This window comes from Malaclemys terrapin, chromosome 9, assembly GCF_027887155.1.
Source record: "Malaclemys terrapin pileata isolate rMalTer1 chromosome 9, rMalTer1.hap1, whole genome shotgun sequence".
Classification (NCBI taxonomy): domain Eukaryota; kingdom Metazoa; phylum Chordata; order Testudines; family Emydidae; genus Malaclemys; species Malaclemys terrapin.
In genome coordinates this window covers 10,992,600-11,010,483 of record NC_071513.1, presented here as the reverse complement: position 1 = coordinate 11,010,483, position 17,884 = coordinate 10,992,600, and the positions used below count along the sequence as shown (strand labels likewise).

The 17,884-nt window shown below is 45.6% G+C and overlaps 1 protein-coding gene across 2 annotated transcripts in view; it reads left to right on the top strand.

Moving 5' to 3' along the window:
- Positions 1 to 10,103: 10,103 nt before the first annotated feature.
- The window catches only part of CD99L2 (CD99 molecule like 2), a 93,932-nt gene continuing 86,151 nt past the window's right edge, over positions 10,104 to 17,884 (top strand). For both annotated transcript variants that reach the window (XM_054039212.1, XM_054039211.1), the window contains exon 1: positions 10,104 to 10,267. In XM_054039212.1, coding sequence (XP_053895187.1) covers positions 10,210 to 10,267 — 58 coding nt within the window. In that variant the 5' untranslated portion in view covers positions 10,104 to 10,209. The remainder of the gene's footprint in view (positions 10,268 to 17,884) is intronic.

The window sequence follows — 17,884 nt, the reverse complement described above, 5'->3', positions numbered from 1 at the left end:
ATCCCAATAGAGATCTCTGGGTGTGCACCCAATGCATGCGTATATTCACCATCAGTGCCTATGCAAGGTTAGAGAGTATGCTTATTTTATCCTCACAGTTTCTGTATGGTTTGTACACTGCAGCTAAATTATGGATTTCTGGGGTGTGTCCTATGTTTTAAATTTATCTGTTTGACATATGTACTATTCAAGTGTAGACCAGGATTGCATATAACCTGTTTGTTGAATTTCATTTCCGCTCAGTACAATTTAGATTAAAACACAAAATGAAATAAGTGAAATCACTGCGACAATTGAGTGGGAAAGTTAATAAAAGTAGCTAAAAATAAAGTGTAAAACTAAAATCACTTGAGACATACAACAAAATACAGTGTCATTGTGTCAGACCTCAAATCAGTTACACAAGTGAACATTTAAACACCCACAAATCTCTGGCTTTACTGGCATATCCCTCAAGAGCTGGAGCTTCTGCCTACAGTTCAACCCTTGGGAACAAGTGGATTTTTTATCACCTTGGGTAACAGTTATTTTGAACCTAGAAATATCTACTGGTGTTGTTACTCCATCCCACCAGTAGGGGTCAGATGATATATTACACATTACAGGTGTCATGGCAATAGCCAGAACAACAACAGAACAAACATGAACTTTAGTTGAATTTTAGTTTTTCTATAATGCATTTTTTTACTCATACTGAAGTGGTGAGCTCGAACTGGTTGTTAAATTTAGAAGCCGGTTTAGAACCAGTTGTTTAAAGGGCTGGGCAAACTCCGGGCCACATCCGGCCCACGGGACCATCCTGTCCAGCCCGCCTGAGCTCCTGGCTGGGGAGGCTCCCCCAGCCTCTCCCCTGCCTTCCCCCCTCTCGCAGAGCCCGGCGCCAGCGCTCTGGACCGCTTCTGGGCAGCTCCGCAGCGCCTGCCGCTTTGAGCGGCATGGTAAGGGGGTTGGGCTGCAAGCTCCAGCAGGCCGCGCGGCATCCATACACGCTGCCCTAAGCAGCATGGTAAGGGGGCCGGGGCTGGGAGGAGGGGTAGCGGCAGCGGGGCTCCGAGGGCTATTTAAAGGGCCCGGGGCTCCCCCTGCCTCTACGGCCCTGGCCCTTTAAATAGCCGCCGCAGCCCCGCCGCCGCTACTCCAGGGATCCGGGAGCTATTTAAAGGGCTGGGGTGGTAGAAGCAGGGGAGTCCTGGGCCCTTTAAACTGCTGCCGGAGCCCCCAACTGCCACTGTTACCCTGGCAAGGGAGGTATAGGGCGGGCCGGGCCTAGCTCTGATCCCCCCATCCCCACCCCTTCTGCCCAAGGCCCTGCCCCTTCCGGGGGCCAGAGCTGGCCCCAACCCAGCCCCGTACCAGTAAGTCCCTATTTCTACTTTCACCCCTGGGGTCGGAGCAGTCAGGAGACAGGGAGCGGGGTGAATTGGGTAGGGGGTGGGGCCCTGGGGGGCAGTTAGGGTGTGGGGAGGTCTCGGGCTTGTACTCACCGGGCGGCACTTAATAACTGGTTCCCTACCGGGTCGGCGGCGGCACTTTGGCGGCGGGTCGTTCACTCGCTCCGGGTCTTTGGCGGCACTGAAGGACCCGGTGCTGAAGTGCCGCCAAAAACCCGGAGCGAGTGAGGACCCGCCGCCAAAGTGCTGCCGAAGACCCAGAAGGGAACCAGTTGTTAACATTCTGCAGCTCATCGCTGGTCATACTTAATAGCTTTTTACACACATGCACATGATGCTTAATAATAAATGAAGCCCCATAACATTTAAATGCGAAAATTAAATTCATAACTATTCAGTTCATTAAATATTTATAAATAGGCTGGCCCAAGCATTGAGGATATAGTTTAGGGGGAAACTGCGAATTGGCCCCAGATGAACTTGTCTATCTCTAATTTCTAGTGCTTTTTTACCTCTTTCGCCATCATGGAACAGTCCTACAAAATTTAATATAAAATTATCACTTTTCTATCGGTCTTTTGAACCACTCTATAGAATATAAAATTATACTCCAATTCCAGAATGTCACAGGACATTAAAACATTAGGGAAAAACTCATTTTCTATTTAACTATATATGGTTTTTTTTTTTTTTTTTTTTTAGTAAATGTCTATACAACCCTAATAGCTTAATTTCTATTTATCTATTACCTTCTACAGGACTTTGCCTTAAAGATAGATTGACTAATACAGTGAAAAATTAGTTATGAAAATGAAGAAAGAAGGATTAAGTTGTGAAATACAGGCCACATATTATCTAGGGGCCAACGCAATTTCCTAGGGCTGTACTTAGATCAAATTGTGGTTTTTGCAGTTTTGGCCTCAACAGCTCCCATGAGGCATCCACAATTTAGCTGCTTTAGAGCATAGATTCAAGAGCCAAAAAATTAAATTCAGCTCTGCTCTCCTGGGCTCAGAATCCAGGTTTTGGCAACAGCATCTCCATCCCTGATTAGCGCAGCGTGTGAATCCTCTGCAGTCCTTGCCAGTGCCCACCCTGACACTACATTGACTCAGCTAAGTATGTTCAATGAGAACATTAACATACGTGCCTGGGGTGAGCTCAGTCAAACATCAACAGCCCTACAAGGAAAAAAAAAAAAAAAAAAAAAAAACACATGTTGATGGCTTGGCACTGCCCATTCGCCACTCATTTCTACATGTCCCAGCTCTGGATAAAGATGTTATTGGCTGTGTGTTATTACTGTGTGAAATCCCCAACACTCACAGCAAGAGCAAAGGTTTTGTTGAAAGCAAGTTTGGGGGGGGGATTTTTTTAAAGATAAATTCTCCATTAGTAACTCTGACCTCTCTCCTCTAATCCCCAGCCAACCAAAAATCACACCGGGCCTTGTTTAAATAAAGTTCTGTGGAAGTAAGTCTATTAACTGCTGGGACATACAGACAAGTTCCTTTTCAGCAGTTCATTGGAGCACTCGATGCCACCATACATTTGTAACCACTTATGGAGGTTGTGAGTTTCTGGAGCAGGCTGAGTGTGAGAAGGAATAGCAACCCTATCACAAGTGGTTTTACTGGCTTTTTAGAAACATTTTCTCTGGGCTCAGGCCTCACATTCTCAGCCACCTATTTCCCTCCCTGCTGAAAAATGTAAGATGAAAACACCAGATTTTCTGCTTTTCAGGAATTCGCAGAGAAATACAAGTTCCCACTGTATTTGCAAACAGCGCGAGTCCTCCCACGCAGCTCCATTGCCTTTGCTTGTTCCCACTGGAAATCACAGTTATTTTGAGAAAAAAAGATCCTGGCTACCTGAGAGGATATCTTCTCTGCCCTCAAGTTCTGTCATGGGAGCAGCAGTCAGACAATGTATACAAATTGAACAAGACATCTCCCTCCCACTCCTGAAAATTAAAATGTTCAGAGGCTGGAAATAAAGGGGCTCGACTCCCATTATCACTCCCCACATTGATCCAACAGAACTGGACCTTGTTGACCTTCAGGGCATATACTGCAAGGCTTGTCTAGGTTCTTATTGAGGTGAAGGTGGAGGCCTGTTTATGAGGAGATTGTCCAGTCCCCTAGTGGACATCGGGGCTTTTCTATGCTGGGATTTTAGCCACTAGTCCACGCCTCTCGCTTAGTCATTAGTGCTGTTTACCCTGGGTTTCACATAGATGCACATCGTGTCTGTGCTAGGGGCTTAAAGAGCTGTCTAAAGTCCCAGGGTAGACAAGGCCAGAGTCCGTTTGTTTTATTTATTTTAATTGCACGCAAGTGCCTAGAGACTGACAGATACATTTTAAAAGTACATTGCTACTTCTCATTCCTGTTGTCTTCTGCATGCAAGTGCACCGATCTTCTCCCCAAAGCTGCTGTTTAGCTTTCCTTCTCCCATCCCCATTTACATGCAGACAGCTGACAAAGGCCCAGGCACCCACCTGGATCCAGACTCGAACCTTCACTGGACTTATCCAGCAAGAACAGTTAGACTTGAACTGGGAAGTAATGCTTGGGAGATGCAGCCAGGATATTGACTAAAATAATAAATAAATACACCCCTCCAGTTAAGTTCAATCCTAGTACTGCTAACATTTCTCCTTTACAAATGCAGCTGAATCATCTGAATAATGCAGAGTGCCAAAGATCTAATTTTATTTTAAATAGAGAGAGAGCGTAGAGGTGCTCGAAAGCTTGTCTCTCTCCCCAACAGAAGTTAGTCCAATAAAAGATATTACTGCACCCAGCTTGTCTCTCTAATACACACTGTGTACCAGTTCAGAAATTGATTAGATTGGTGGCAACTGGGAGATCTCCAAGGAACACTTAGATGCTACAGGAGGCAGTACTGGTGATTCAGCACTTAGAACTTTTCCCTTTGAGTCACTGCGGAACCAATGCCCCTGCATAGTGCTGACGAGCACTGGGCTGCTGGAGATCCCATCATTTAGATAAGACCCAGCAAAACAGTACTGACTACCTACAGTCTCTATAGAGTCCATGCAGAGAGTAAGGGGGAAGGACTAAATCTGGTGTCCTGTCCAAATGGATTAATAGAACAATAGTACTTTGCATTGCTATGTTCCTTCCCATATGACTAGCTGAGCGTGCTTTATAAACATTAAGTCTCATGCCCCCTCCCAAGGTAGTGAAATATTATTACCCCCATTTTGCAGATAGAGAAACTGAGGCACAGAGATGAACTGAACTGTCAAAGGTGCATCAGTGAGCTAGTGACAGAGCCAGCAGTTGAAACCAGAGTTCCCATGGCTCTGTTCTCCGTTGTCCCATGACCACAGGAGAGGCAGGCAATATCTGAGTCACGTGACTCCAACGCAGCCCTTGGGTGTAGCATACCTTGATGGCTATCTTAACAGTGCTGCCACTGCTCGCAATTTTATCGTGAGTCTGACAATAAAAGGTGCTTTCTCCAAAGCCTCAGCTCCTGCAGTCATAATAATCCAAGAATCTCTGGTTTTCTGAGGGGGATTGAAATTAATTTCCTAACCCTCATACCGGTAGTTGTAGAGAAAAACCTTGAAAATGTGCCCCCCACCCGTGTTCCAACACCAGAAGGGAAATTTTAAAAACGAACAACAAAAAACTAGTCTTGTTTAAATATGAATCAGGCTCCAAAAATCATGAGATTTGGAAGTTTGGGGTTGGGGATATTGTGTCTAGGGCAAGAAAGAATTTCTGGGGAGAAGGAAAATATCTAGTGACCATAGGCTGCGTGTGATCCTATCCTACCCCCTCTACTAAAAATCACCCAGCATTTTCTACAAATATACTTCACTTCCTATTCTAACGAGTTGCATAGTGAGGCCGTGCACTGTCACACAGCAGCCCATTCTCCTGTCTTTCAGGGGTGGCTCAAATGATGCTTACACATGTCCGTCATTTAACGTGCTCTGGAATCCAGGGATGCAAGATTCTAAAAGTGCAACTGATTTTTTTTTTATTATTATTATTATATAAATGAGTCCAGGGAGAAAATGGAAATAGCCTGTTTGGTCTAATAAGGATGCCAAACATATCCTAAGAGCTCAACATGTTCCTGATTATTTTCCAAGCAGCCAAAAATGTGCTAGGCTCTAAGGGGAAGATTCTCAAAGCCACAAAGGGCAGTTGGACTCCTAACTCCTATCTGTGCCTTTGAAAATTTCCCCCTCATCACTGCTCAGCTCACTCCACAATTATATTTTTAATGTCTTCGCAGAGAGAAATAAAGAGACACTGTTGTCTCCACCTCTTCATCAGTTACTGGATTGTACTTGGAAAATTGCAAACAAAAATATCACAGAATGGAAAAACTGAATGAGCCCAGAGCCACACACGATTCATACTCTTGTGATGTGGGCACATCCTGAGATAGTTTCAGCCTGTGAGTATCCAGTACTCATGCTAATCAAGTCATGTGTTACTGCTCTACTCTTCATGTCACAGAGCCTGATCCAAAGCTCACTGAAGACTCCAATTGACTCTGATGAGCTTTGGAGTGGGCATTTACATTCCATCTTCAGGAGTTAGAATTGTGTCCATCAGAACACAGTACAAGGAGAGAAAAATCTACTCTTACAATTCTGTAACTTTTAGTTCACAGTAATGACATTTCACAGGGAAGTATCAGGGGGTAGCCGTGTTGTTGTTTTTGTAGATACAGACTAAGGAGTCTGGTGGCACTTTAAAGACTAACAGATTTATTTGGGCATAAGCTTTCGTGGTTTTTACCCACGAAAGCTTATGCCCAGATAAATCTGTTAGTCTTTAAGGTGCCACCAGACTCCTTGTTGTTTTTCCCAGGGAAGGAGTCCCTCTGATCCATAAAAGACAGTCTTTGGGTCTCTACTGAAGTGGTTATTCAAGCAATGCACCATCTGATTTCATAGTGTTCTTTAGGTAGCTCAGGAGACTTGATTGCATTGCTCTGTTCCATTCTGGCCCCACAATGCATCATTGCATTGCTTCTGTGTTTCCCATCAATTAAACTGCTAAATTCATTTATTTTGTCATAATTATGAATCAAATCACAAACAATGGTGCAAACCCCAGACTCATACAGAACTGCAAACAATATGCTGTCATGACTCAGGTCAGCTGCTATCAATGTTACTGTTATCTTCTCAGACTTGCAAAAGCTGATGTAACTCTAATATAATAGCCTTTTTACCCTCCACAACAATTACTGGAAGCTTGGAGGTCTATTGAAATGCAAATAGTATAGGGAGAGGTTATTGGGGAACCAGACTGTGGCAATACAAATGTTGCTCTGTTAGTTTCAGTTAGTGGGAAGTGAAGTGGGATTGTTGTCTTGGGGAAATTTTTTTTTTCTTCTTTTTTTCATTAAGGGGAGAGATGAAAGAAAATGAGGCAGTGATTCAGGGCATATGCAGCTCTGTGCAGCAGCTGAATTGTATTTTCTTTACAGTGGCTACTCGGTATTCTGTGGTTTCCTCCCTGCTTCCTTCTCTCTCCACATTAGCGTCACTGTGATTCTTTCCACCTCTCCTACAGCAGTAGAGAAGAGTGTGCAACTGTAACAGAATGCATGTTTCACTGCATCACATTTACTTAAGGAAATATACACTTTACAATGTTTTTTCCATGTGAATTTAGCGCTCATAAAAGGTGCTGCTTTGACAGCCACAGAACCTGCAATCCTCTCTAGACTAAGGGCAGTGGTAGAGCAAGATTCCCCATGCTGCCCCAGCCACACCTCTCAACCCACTTTTACAGGGGCGTGGAGAGCTCCTTTTCATTCAAACCAGTTTCATTCATTCAGCTCTCAACAAGCTATGCTACCACACCAGTAAAGAAGACACTCCTTGTAGGAGTGAACCTACAACAAAGCTTGTGAACATTATCCACCTTTAAATCCTTCCTCAAAACTCTCCTTTGCCGTGATGCCTACTAAAAACTTGCCAATGGGTTAGGCTGTTGGTGCGCTGGTTCTACTGCCTATCATGCAGACCTGTACTGTCTCTGTTTCCCATTGGCTCATATTGTATTTAGATTGTAAGCTTCCTGGGAAAAGGACTAGGTTTTTTGTTCTATATTTGTACAGCTCCTAACACAGTGGGTCCTACTCCATGACTAGGCCTCCCCCAGAGCTTGTGTAGTACAAATGCATCCCAAAGCCAAGGAACACAGAATAAAAGTTGAAGTTCCAACACAACTGCAATCGCTCCTTTGTGGCTACACTGTGCCACATACTAAAAGTGCATCCGAATTTTTGTTTACAAACTTGCTCCATTAACATCCCACTCAAATTCCAGCTGCAGCCATGTGACTGGCCTTTAAATAAAAGAGAGATTCTGTGCCCAGAACAATTATTTAAATATGTTCCTGGGCTGCACACTCAAGCAAACCCAAAAGCTGCAGAACACACAACACAGAGACCCTGACAGACGGTATGAATGCACGGACTGCTGTGCAAAGAACAGCAAACAGCAAGACAGCTCTGGCTTCCCAAAGAACTGATCTCTGCATTGAGGGATCATAACAGTTATTTTTAATCTTTTTACCATAATTAAACAAATTCAACTAAATAGCACAGAATCATGATAGACTTTCATGATCGGTTTTCATTTCTTGTTTTCAGTTTTCATGTTGTGTTTATTTTGACAGTGCCAATACCTAGAACTCATTACACCATCTATCACCAAATACACAGGGCAAGTGTGGAGAAGTAATTACCCCCTCAACTGGTCACAGCACCCTGCAAGAGAAGTATTGACATGCATCCACATTCCAATCCTCTACCCCAGGTAAGCACCAGGAATGGGTCATGTAGAGGGGCTGCATGGAGCAGGCAGAGGGGGTCAGAAAGCATACATGCATTAACATGCAAACCATGCACACTGACTTTTAGGCTACTCCTTGTATTTCCTTCTATACAGTTTCTTTATGAGGGTTGCAAAGGGACAAGATTTCAGATAGCTGATTTTTGCAATGCACTCCTACTGCTGGCTTTTGTTTTAAAATTAGAACAAGACCAAACTTCCTGCTCTACCATTGCTACTGATATTAGTACAGCAGCCCATTGTACCATTACTCTTATTCTGAATAGTGAAGGGAGAGTGGGCTCTTTATTTTCTTTGGCTTGGTTATGGTATGGATCTGCTTTGATGAAGTCAGGAGCTTTCAGTAACAAGTTTCATTGGGTGGGCAGTGGTGACTTTTGGACCTATCCTTGAAAATCCTGAGTCTCATCCCGTGGGTTCATATTTTGGGATTGATGACCAATATGTTCTGCATCCTGCCACCCCTCCCCCCTTACACACATTGAAACAAAACAAAGCTGGGTCCTATTTGTGTTTGGATTCAAAAACCAAATCTGGGCATGTACCAGGAGAAAGTGTGTGGAGAGAGGGGGGCAGATTTTTTGGGCAGGCGTTTGTTCCCCACTTTCATTTCCTTGAACACTTGTGGTTCCATCTATCCAAAAACTACATGAGACCAGGAGCCTGCTTGTCAGATGTGGGTACCTAATTAGGGTACAAACGGACAGGTGCAAAAGTACACCTTGTATGCATGCATCTGCTCTAAGGAGGCTACAGGATCACAAAAGCTGCCTTCCTTTGTGTCCTCCTGCATCTTCGGTATTTTTTTCCATCTTGTGACCATTAGCGATAGAGGAAGTCGAGCTCTCTTTTAGACATTTCAGGGGCGTACAGTGCAATCTAGGATCAGCCCAGAGAAAAATGTCATTCTGGGCTTGGCAGCGCCAGACGCTGCTCTGACCTTCCTAAGGAGGCCTGGCTCGATTCATCAGCGGGAGCATCGCGCAGCTCATGCTGAGCGAGTTAAAGTCCAGCGCTGTTCCTGTGGGGTCCAGTCCTCCCCCATGGGACCGCCTGGTCCCGCCTGTGAGCGCGGCAGTCCCGCAGCCCCCGGAGAAAGCGAGCAAAGGGCGGGGCGGAGCGGGGCTCACCCCCGGGCACCGGGCGGACGCCTCCTCTGCTGCCCCCTCCGGATGCATCCCCGCATCCGCATCGGCCCCGGCGCCTTGCACGGGGCCCCTTTCCCTGGACCAGCCCCGCCCCCCATCCGGCCCTCTTGGGGATCCCCTGGGCTGAACCCCCCCTCCCACACGTACAGCTACAGCACCTCGCCCCGCCCCCCATCCGGCCCTCTTGGGGATCCCCTGTGCTGAACCCCCCCCTCCCACACGTACAGCTACAGCACCTCGCCCCGCCCCCCATCCGGCCCTCTTGGGGATCCCCTGGGCTGAACCCCCCCCTCCCACACGTACAGCTACAGCACCTCGCCCCGCCCCCCATCCGGCCTTCTTGGGGATCCCCTGGGCTGAACCCCCCCCCTCCCACACGTACAGCTACAGCACCTCGCCCCTCCCCCCATCCGGCCCTCTTGGGGATCCCCTGTGCTGAACCCCCCCTCCCACACGTACAGCTACAGCACCTCGCCCCGCCCCCCATCCGGCCTTCTTGGGGATCCCCTGGGCTGAACCCCCCCCCTCCCACACGTACAGCTACAGCACCTCGCCCCTCCCCCCAGCCTGGATTCCCCCTTATAAATCCAGATGCGGCCCCTCCCCCAATCCCCCCTCCCCTCTCCTCCCCCCCATCGGGGCTGGCTCCGCTCCTCGCGCGCCGCCTCCCCTCCCCCCCTCCCCGGCGGAGGCTGCGCCGCCCCGGCCGCTCGCGCCCCCGCCCGCCCCTCGCCTTGACGGCAGACGCCTGGCCGGGTGGCTGAGAGGAGCCCCGCCGCCGCCGCCGCCCTCCTGCCCCAGCCTGGCCATGGCCGGCCGCTCGCTCCTGCTGCTGGCCGCCGCCCTCGCCGCCCTGCTCGGGAGAGGTAAGCGCGAGGCGCCGCGGCGGAGCCCCCTTTGTGGGCCGCGCGGGGCTCGGGGCCGCCGAAGCCGGCCGGGCCCAGCTCGTGACAGGGGGGAGACACCAAACCGCCCCCCCCACTGCGGGCAGCTGCCGCCCCGCGAGAACAAGGCGGGTCCCGGCGGCGGGGCTGGCTACGGCTCGCACAATGGAGCCCTCGCTGGTCCGCATCCCCCCCCCGTCAGCCCGCAACAATGCCCCGAGCCAGCGCCGCTCCTCGGCCGCGTCCCGGGCACGGGGCAGAGCCGCTCTCCCCAGCGCAGCACTGAATGGGGGTGTGGGGGGAATGAGCCAAATCCACCGCTGTGCTGCTACCAGCCTGCAGGGGGATGTCACCGATCCAGGCTGCAGCTCTACCGGCTCTTAACCGAGCGAGAGATTAAGGCTAGTGTCTCCTTTTTGTTTATCAAAGCTGTGGGCACCATAGCCCAACTCCAAAATACAATCATACCATTCCCGCAGTTACTCAGGGGTAACAAATGTAATAAGCCCGACCACCACCATCAGCCCTAGTGTCTTATCCCTTCCCTTGCCCCAGTTCCCCTTCTTTTGTTTAGAAATCTCTGTTCTAAACCAAAAAGTTCAGAGGCAAGTAGCCCTACATTTAATATATTTTTTTTTTACCTCCGGTTAAACAATACGGCGGCTTTACAACCTTTTAACAGATAGTTTTATTCAACAGCTAGAGATGAAAATTGGATTGGAACAGCTTCTGGGCAGGTACTGAAGTACCAGCTTAATGCAACGATACAGTAATGAACAGGGCTTTACACCCTTCAGAGGTATTCATATTTGAAAAGGAGGATGGTAAAAAACAAATCGATGGTTTAAATCTAAATAAAAATGTTCTCCATGGGAGGTTGTTGTAAACAGAAATGTGATGCTAAATGTATTAAACTTGGTAGGAGCAAATGCCTAAATATGTACCAGAACAAAGGATCTGCACCATAAGAAAACGACCTCAAACTTTTGTCCAGACACTCGCTTACTGCGTTCTTGGGGATTTAGGAACATCTACAAACATGACCCAAATTTCTTGAGACGAATGAAAAAACTATTTTATTCTCGGCCGTTTCTGCATGTCCATTGCCTGACCTCAGAGTCTGCCCCAATGAACAATGGTGGAGGTAGATGAGGACTGGGGGGGGGGGGGGGGGGGGGGAGGGGGGAGAGAGGGGAAGCTTTTCTTTAAGAGGAATCAAAGTCACAATGTAATTTATCACCATTTGCAACTTCTGTTGTCAAATCAAGATAGGACAATATAATTAGCAAACATGTAAATGAACATGGGAAAACAGTTAAAACCACCATTGTTACTGGATAGCATGCACCTGCCAAACACAGACAGGTCTGATAAAATATTTAACATCACAAGTCAGTAAACCAAGCTAAAAAGCCTTTTTTTAAAATAGAGCACAATGCTACCATGCATCAGTCTAGGGTTTAATCTCCATTTGCCTTAGCTAACTAGCTGCCTGCTACAGCTGGCTTCAAATCATTTAAAAAGTGAAATATATTGTATGAAGTTGCTGCTACTTTACTTGCCCCCCCCCCCCCATCTCTACCTTTTAAACTGGACAGTATTAATTTAATTTGGCAGACAGCTAACATACTATATGTTAAATCAAGGCTATTGGGCAAATGTAGAGAGAAATTAGTAGTGGTAACTACCACTTTAAAAGGGTCTCAATTCCTTGGAACTTTAGGTTCAAAACCCTGCACAGCCGATTTGGTTCTTGATCTTTCTGAGGTAGATAAATTTTACAACATCCAGTTATTTTCTGAGGAGGGCTGAGATTAAAACCTGAGCTGCTTTCTGCTCTACATGGAATAGGTTTCCCCTGTTGGGCCAGTGTCATTGGGCAAAATTTCCTCTCATTCCACAGCTGTGCAGTTTTCCATGCATCTGGCTTCAGCCCTTTGCTACAGAGGCAACTGCTTTTCAATGGTGCTCTGTACATAAAGGATAACATTTTTCCAAAAGTGCTCAGTGATTCAGGAGCCTAAGATTCATGGAAATTCGATGACCTTATGTACTTTTGAGAATTTTCTGATAGTACGTCAGAGCGTTTTGGCATCCTCAAGGATATGATGCAGGGGCACTATGTACATTACACTTTTTTTATTACTGTAGTGCCTAGGAGTTCTAGTCAGTATTCTGTTTACCTTTCTTCTGGGGTTGTCTAGCACCATTTTGGTTTCGAGCCTTCCTCCTGAGTCCATCACACCCAACAGAAAGTCATTGAGGAGAACACAAATAATGCCACAGGCTTATAGCTTTCTGTGAATAAGGTGGTGCATTTATTTAATCCATTATTTATGGATAATTCAAATATCTAACCTTACTCTCACAATCCTTCTTAGCCACCTAAACACTACAAGCAAAATGTCCCTCTTAAAAGAGATGCTGACAGGTTAACAGTTTTTAAAAGCTACGTATCCTTACCTGTGCTATTAAAAACATCTCGTGCTATTCAAAGGGGAAGAACTCTAATGATTTCCTTGACTTATTTTACCATTACTTATGTAGTTTGTTTGCACTCTGCTTTTTTTCCTGTATGGACAGAGAAATTAGACCAGCCTGTTTCATTTCTTGGCTCTCATGCCCTAGCACAATGCTGCAGTAGTTGGATTACAAGTGTGGCGAGAGAATATTTATATTGAAACACCTTTCACTGAAATTTTTATAAATAATGGTGTTGGAACAGTGGTTTTAACATTTAACTTGGGTTCTAATTCACCCAATAATGTCTTCTTGAATTGTCTTTCAGTAGTAAACACATAAAAGTACGTACAATTATAAGTAGGCTTGGCAGATTTTATTTTCAATTTAAGCATATAATAAAGCTTAACTAATCAATATCAATTTATATTTTCATAGTTGTGAGAAATTATGGGGTGGGAAAACAAAAAAGGGGGCCAGCAATTATTTAATGGCAGATGTTGACTCAAAATTAAAGCTCTATAACACAAATTGTCAACATCCCATGTCAAAAATCTATAAAGTAAAAATTCTTATATCAAACTAAGTTCTCAAGCAGAATTTCTTACTTTGCTTATCTGTAAATTTCAATCATCAGTGAAAATATTTTTGGTTGGTGCGAATATGGTGAAAGCAACATATACCAATAAAAATCTGATCCTTCCAAGCCTAATTATAAGCCCTGACCTTGCAAATTTGTCCACACAAAGCCCCACTGACTTCTAACCCCTGCAGAGCTAGTTGCAGGGTCATGCTCAGAGTTTTTCCCATGTAGTCTCATTCCTTCTGATGCATCACTTAAAAGGCAAGACCTTTTGACACCAATAAAGAGAGTCCTGGTGCAGCACAGTCTTTTTAGAGATGAGATCTCTTTCCTAACACTTGAGAAAGAAGGGTAAATACCTTCTAGGAGATGCACGTCATCTTGATCTATACCTTGCAAGTGTTGAGAGAGCCTTTGTGGGAAATTATTGAGAATACCTTCCCCAGCCAAAGCCACAACAGACTCAGGATGAGATCCCTTCTCTCCCACTCATGCTTACATTACTTGTATTTAATAAACACTAGAATGTATTGGGGGGGGGGAAATGGTTTTTGGGGAAAAAAATCTGTCAGGTATTATACAGGAGGTCAGATTAGGTGATCACTATTCTGGTCTTGGAATCTGTGGAGCATTTTTTAAAACAAATTGATAAAGTCTTTCCTGATAGTTCTCTCTCACCATCCAGTATCAAAGGGGTAGCCGTGTTAGTCTGGATCTGTAAAAGCAGCAGAGTCCTGTGGCACCTTATAGACTAACAGACGTATTGGAGCATAAGCTTTTGTGGGTGAATACCCACTTCTTCGGATGAAGTAGGTATTCACCCATGAAAGCTCATGCTCCAATACATCTGTTAATCTATAAAGTGCCACAGGACTCTGCTGCTCTCACCATCCACTTACTCATGTATCTCTATCACTTTCCCTTCTTCCCATATATTTTTCTTTTTTCCTTCCCACACCTTCTCACTTTCCCTTGGTTTGTCCTCTCTGGTCTCTCCTCCAGGCTTCTGCAGCATCAGCCCTACAATGCGATTGCTGTTAGACCTTGCTTTGACAGTGTCCTTATAAAACTTCTAAATCCAGCATTAGAATCCATTCTTAAAAATAAACAGCAAGAGAAACTGTTCCATTTCTCTTTGGCCATGTGCACAGTTCAAGTTTGTGTGGGGGCAGGAACACAAATTGTTAATGTACTAAATGAAGAAAATAAAACTAAAGCCACAATTCAAAACAGTGAGAGTAGGCACTTCATGGAGAAATGCTGTAGTTCTCTTAGGTCTGATACACACTTGCCATTGGGATGTTTGTCTGTTGTGTTGATCGGGCACTTATTGTAGTATCCTAGCACATTGAACATTTTGGCCCATCTCCTAGGATACAACAATGATATACACTCTATAAATACAACACCTCAAGCTTCCCTTTGAGTCCACAGCACCATGGAAAAAAAAGTCAGGTCCACGAGTCTCAAGTTGGGCACCCAAAAAATCATTGACCACTTTTTGTTAAAGTAGTAGTTTCTGGAAGGATGAGGTCTGTATGGAACAGAGAATAGATGAATAATGACAAAAATATATAGTTTTATCATACAGGGCCCATGCTCGGGAGTTATGCAGCAGCTGCAGCGGCCGTGGATGATAGCAACTGACGGCACTAAGCACCTTAGGATTGGGTCCACAGTCATTTGTTGTAGCTCACGGATCCCAGTATTGGCAACCCCAAGTATTCCAAAATCATGTGAGTCTCCCCCATCATTGATTTAATTAGGATTTAAAAAAAAATTTTTTTATTATTTCCCTTCTGAAGTCACACTTTCAAGCTTCTCTGCAACCATGAGGATGAGACACTTTTTCCTTAAAAAAATCAATGTGGAGAGTCTCACACTCACATGACTCTAGAAGCTGGGGCTTTAAGACAAGACACCACATATCCTGGGACTTTAGCTAAAGTGGCAACACTGTCTACCATGTGTATTGCAATTAACAAAAGGAAAATAAACTCAGCTGAAAAGTATATACACATCTTAACCATTGGCTTACAAACGAAGCAGTAGCCATAGTTTCTGCACAGAGAGACAGATTTGGGTGCCTTTCCTACAGGTCTGTAGTTTGTAATTGCAGCCTTGGCTGTGTGTTACTCAAAGGACGCTCCTGCAAACCTTACTAAGCTGCTTAGCCCCAGTGGGGATACTTGCATGTACAACAGCTACAGAGTGAGACTTGTGGCTTTTTCCATTTTGTTTTGATTTTCCAGAAATTTTAAGTCCCTATGGGAAACGTTATTAATGTGTCTATTTGAGGGGCATCACAGTGATGATGGCTTATGTGATACAGACATGTGTTACTGGGAACTGAAGAAAGCTCAACGTTATTTTACGTAGGCCACTTCAAAGCTGTCGGAGACTAATTCTGTCACTACTCACTTGCTGGATTTGAACAGGAGGTGAAAGACTCCATCCCTATGAGTGAGCCGAGTTCCAGCTTGTCCTCATCAGACCACACAGACCCTGAACTAGTGTCCAAACTAACTTCCTTCCTGAGGTTTGGCCTTTTGGTAACTTGGAGCAACATCACATAAACCTCATTCTAAGCTGCCTCCCTGAATTTAGCTGTCCCTAGGATCTCTCTCCAGGATCTCTCTCCAGCCCAGGCCCTGCTCCTCCATCCCATCTCCTGCACCTGCCTTAGTGAGTCATCAGAATAGCAACAGCTTTACACAGTCATCTAACACCCGCTGAAGCTGGGTGCACACCAGGCCTTGCCAGCCTCTTACAATCCAGGGAGTCCACCACTGATTTTCAGAAGCCAAAAAGAGAACCACCACCCAGGCTACAAAAGTGATTTAAGGTGACTTGTTCAAGGTCAACCTGGATCTCAGACAAGGGCAGCCCATAATGTACACCTCTACCCCGATAGAACACTGTCCTTGGGAGCCAAAATATCTTACCGTGTTATAGGTGAAATCGCGTTATATCGAACTGGCTTTGATCTGCGGGAGTGCGCAGCCCCACCCCCACAGAGCACTGCTTTACCACATTATATCTGAATTAGTGTTATATCGGGTCGTGTTATTTTGTGGTAGAGGTGTATCAATATATAGTATCTAAAAATGAAGTTTAGTTTGTTTTAGAGCACAAATTTGACTTAAGTCCCTTCATGCAAGAAGACTCTTCTCATCTGCTCTGCACTCCAAAAGGCTGGGTAAGCTGACTCACCAAAATGGCATCAGCATGAGGCTGAGAATCAAAGACAGACTTTCCTCCCCAGTTTCTTAGTAAACACGCATGGTACTGCCACGGGAGAAGGCCGAGCAGCACTCAACAGGGCAGGATACTCTTGTGATGAGGTGGCTGGGATCTGGGAAATCAGGGTTCTGTTCCTGATTTTGCCATGGTCTTTCCCTGTGCCCAGACATGTAAAACTATGTGTCTTTTGGGCATGCCCAAGTTGAGGATGCTTATGCATGGAGATCTGAGCATGCAGAGCTCAGCATGCATGCATTCAAAACTGGCCTTTAAACCCACTGCATCTCAGATTCCTCTTCTGTAATGTTGGGCTAATACTTCTCTGCTGGGTTATTGGAAGGCTTAATTAATTGTTTACAGAGTGCCAGGTGGCGCTTTTTTTTAAGCTGTGAGTGCCATGTAAATACAAAGTATTCCCAAAGTGCAGTATGGGGCACAACTGGCAGAGTGTCAGGCCAGAAAAGTGCCAGGCAGGAAAACCATACATTTCTTCTACCCCTCAGTAGCTTGTTTAAGGAAGCTGCAGGCATTGTAAAAATCAGCTCAGTGGTATCTACTGCCTCACATTGTAAAAATATAAACTCCAAACCACAGGATTACAAATGAAGCAGCATGCCATAGTTTCCATCCCAAGGAAGCCACATTTTAATTCTGCTCCCACACATCTGCAGTCTTTAACTGCAGCCTTGGCTGTGCATTATATAATTCAGTTTCTGGTCAGTTGCATTGGCCAGTCAGCACACCCATGAGTTTCAAGTGTCTGAAAAGCAGCAAATTATATTTCATTCACCTGGGTTAAGCACAAAGTTTGTCCTGGGTTGCTGGATAATAAGGAATTCTAGACCTTCACATAGGTAGAGTGAGGCATTCTTCACCCCGACACTCCCTCCTTGTTTGACCACACCAGTATAGATGTATATAAACAGGCTGATGTGCGTTAATCAGGGGGTATGTGGACACCCAGCAATTCTGAATCATACGTTTGTCTTAGTGAACTGCAAGTTTGTTTTTAAAGGAACCCTGTTAAGCAGGTCAGGCCTAGGTTTTGGGTTTTTCCTCACATCCTTCCCTGCTCCAGTATAGAGCTCTTTGCCTCTCCTGGGCTGCTTCATCTGGAATACCCAGCCTCCTGGCTCAGGACCTTCTCCCTCACTGTGGTTGTATTGACAGACTGTGCCCACTGAGCACTTATAATGCCCAAGTGTCCATGATGCCATCACCTGACCATCCTTAGTCATATCCCCTCAGGCTGGGAAGCAGCTAATTAATTATGGCACAGGTGAAGCTGGTCCGAACTCCCCTTAAAGGTGCCA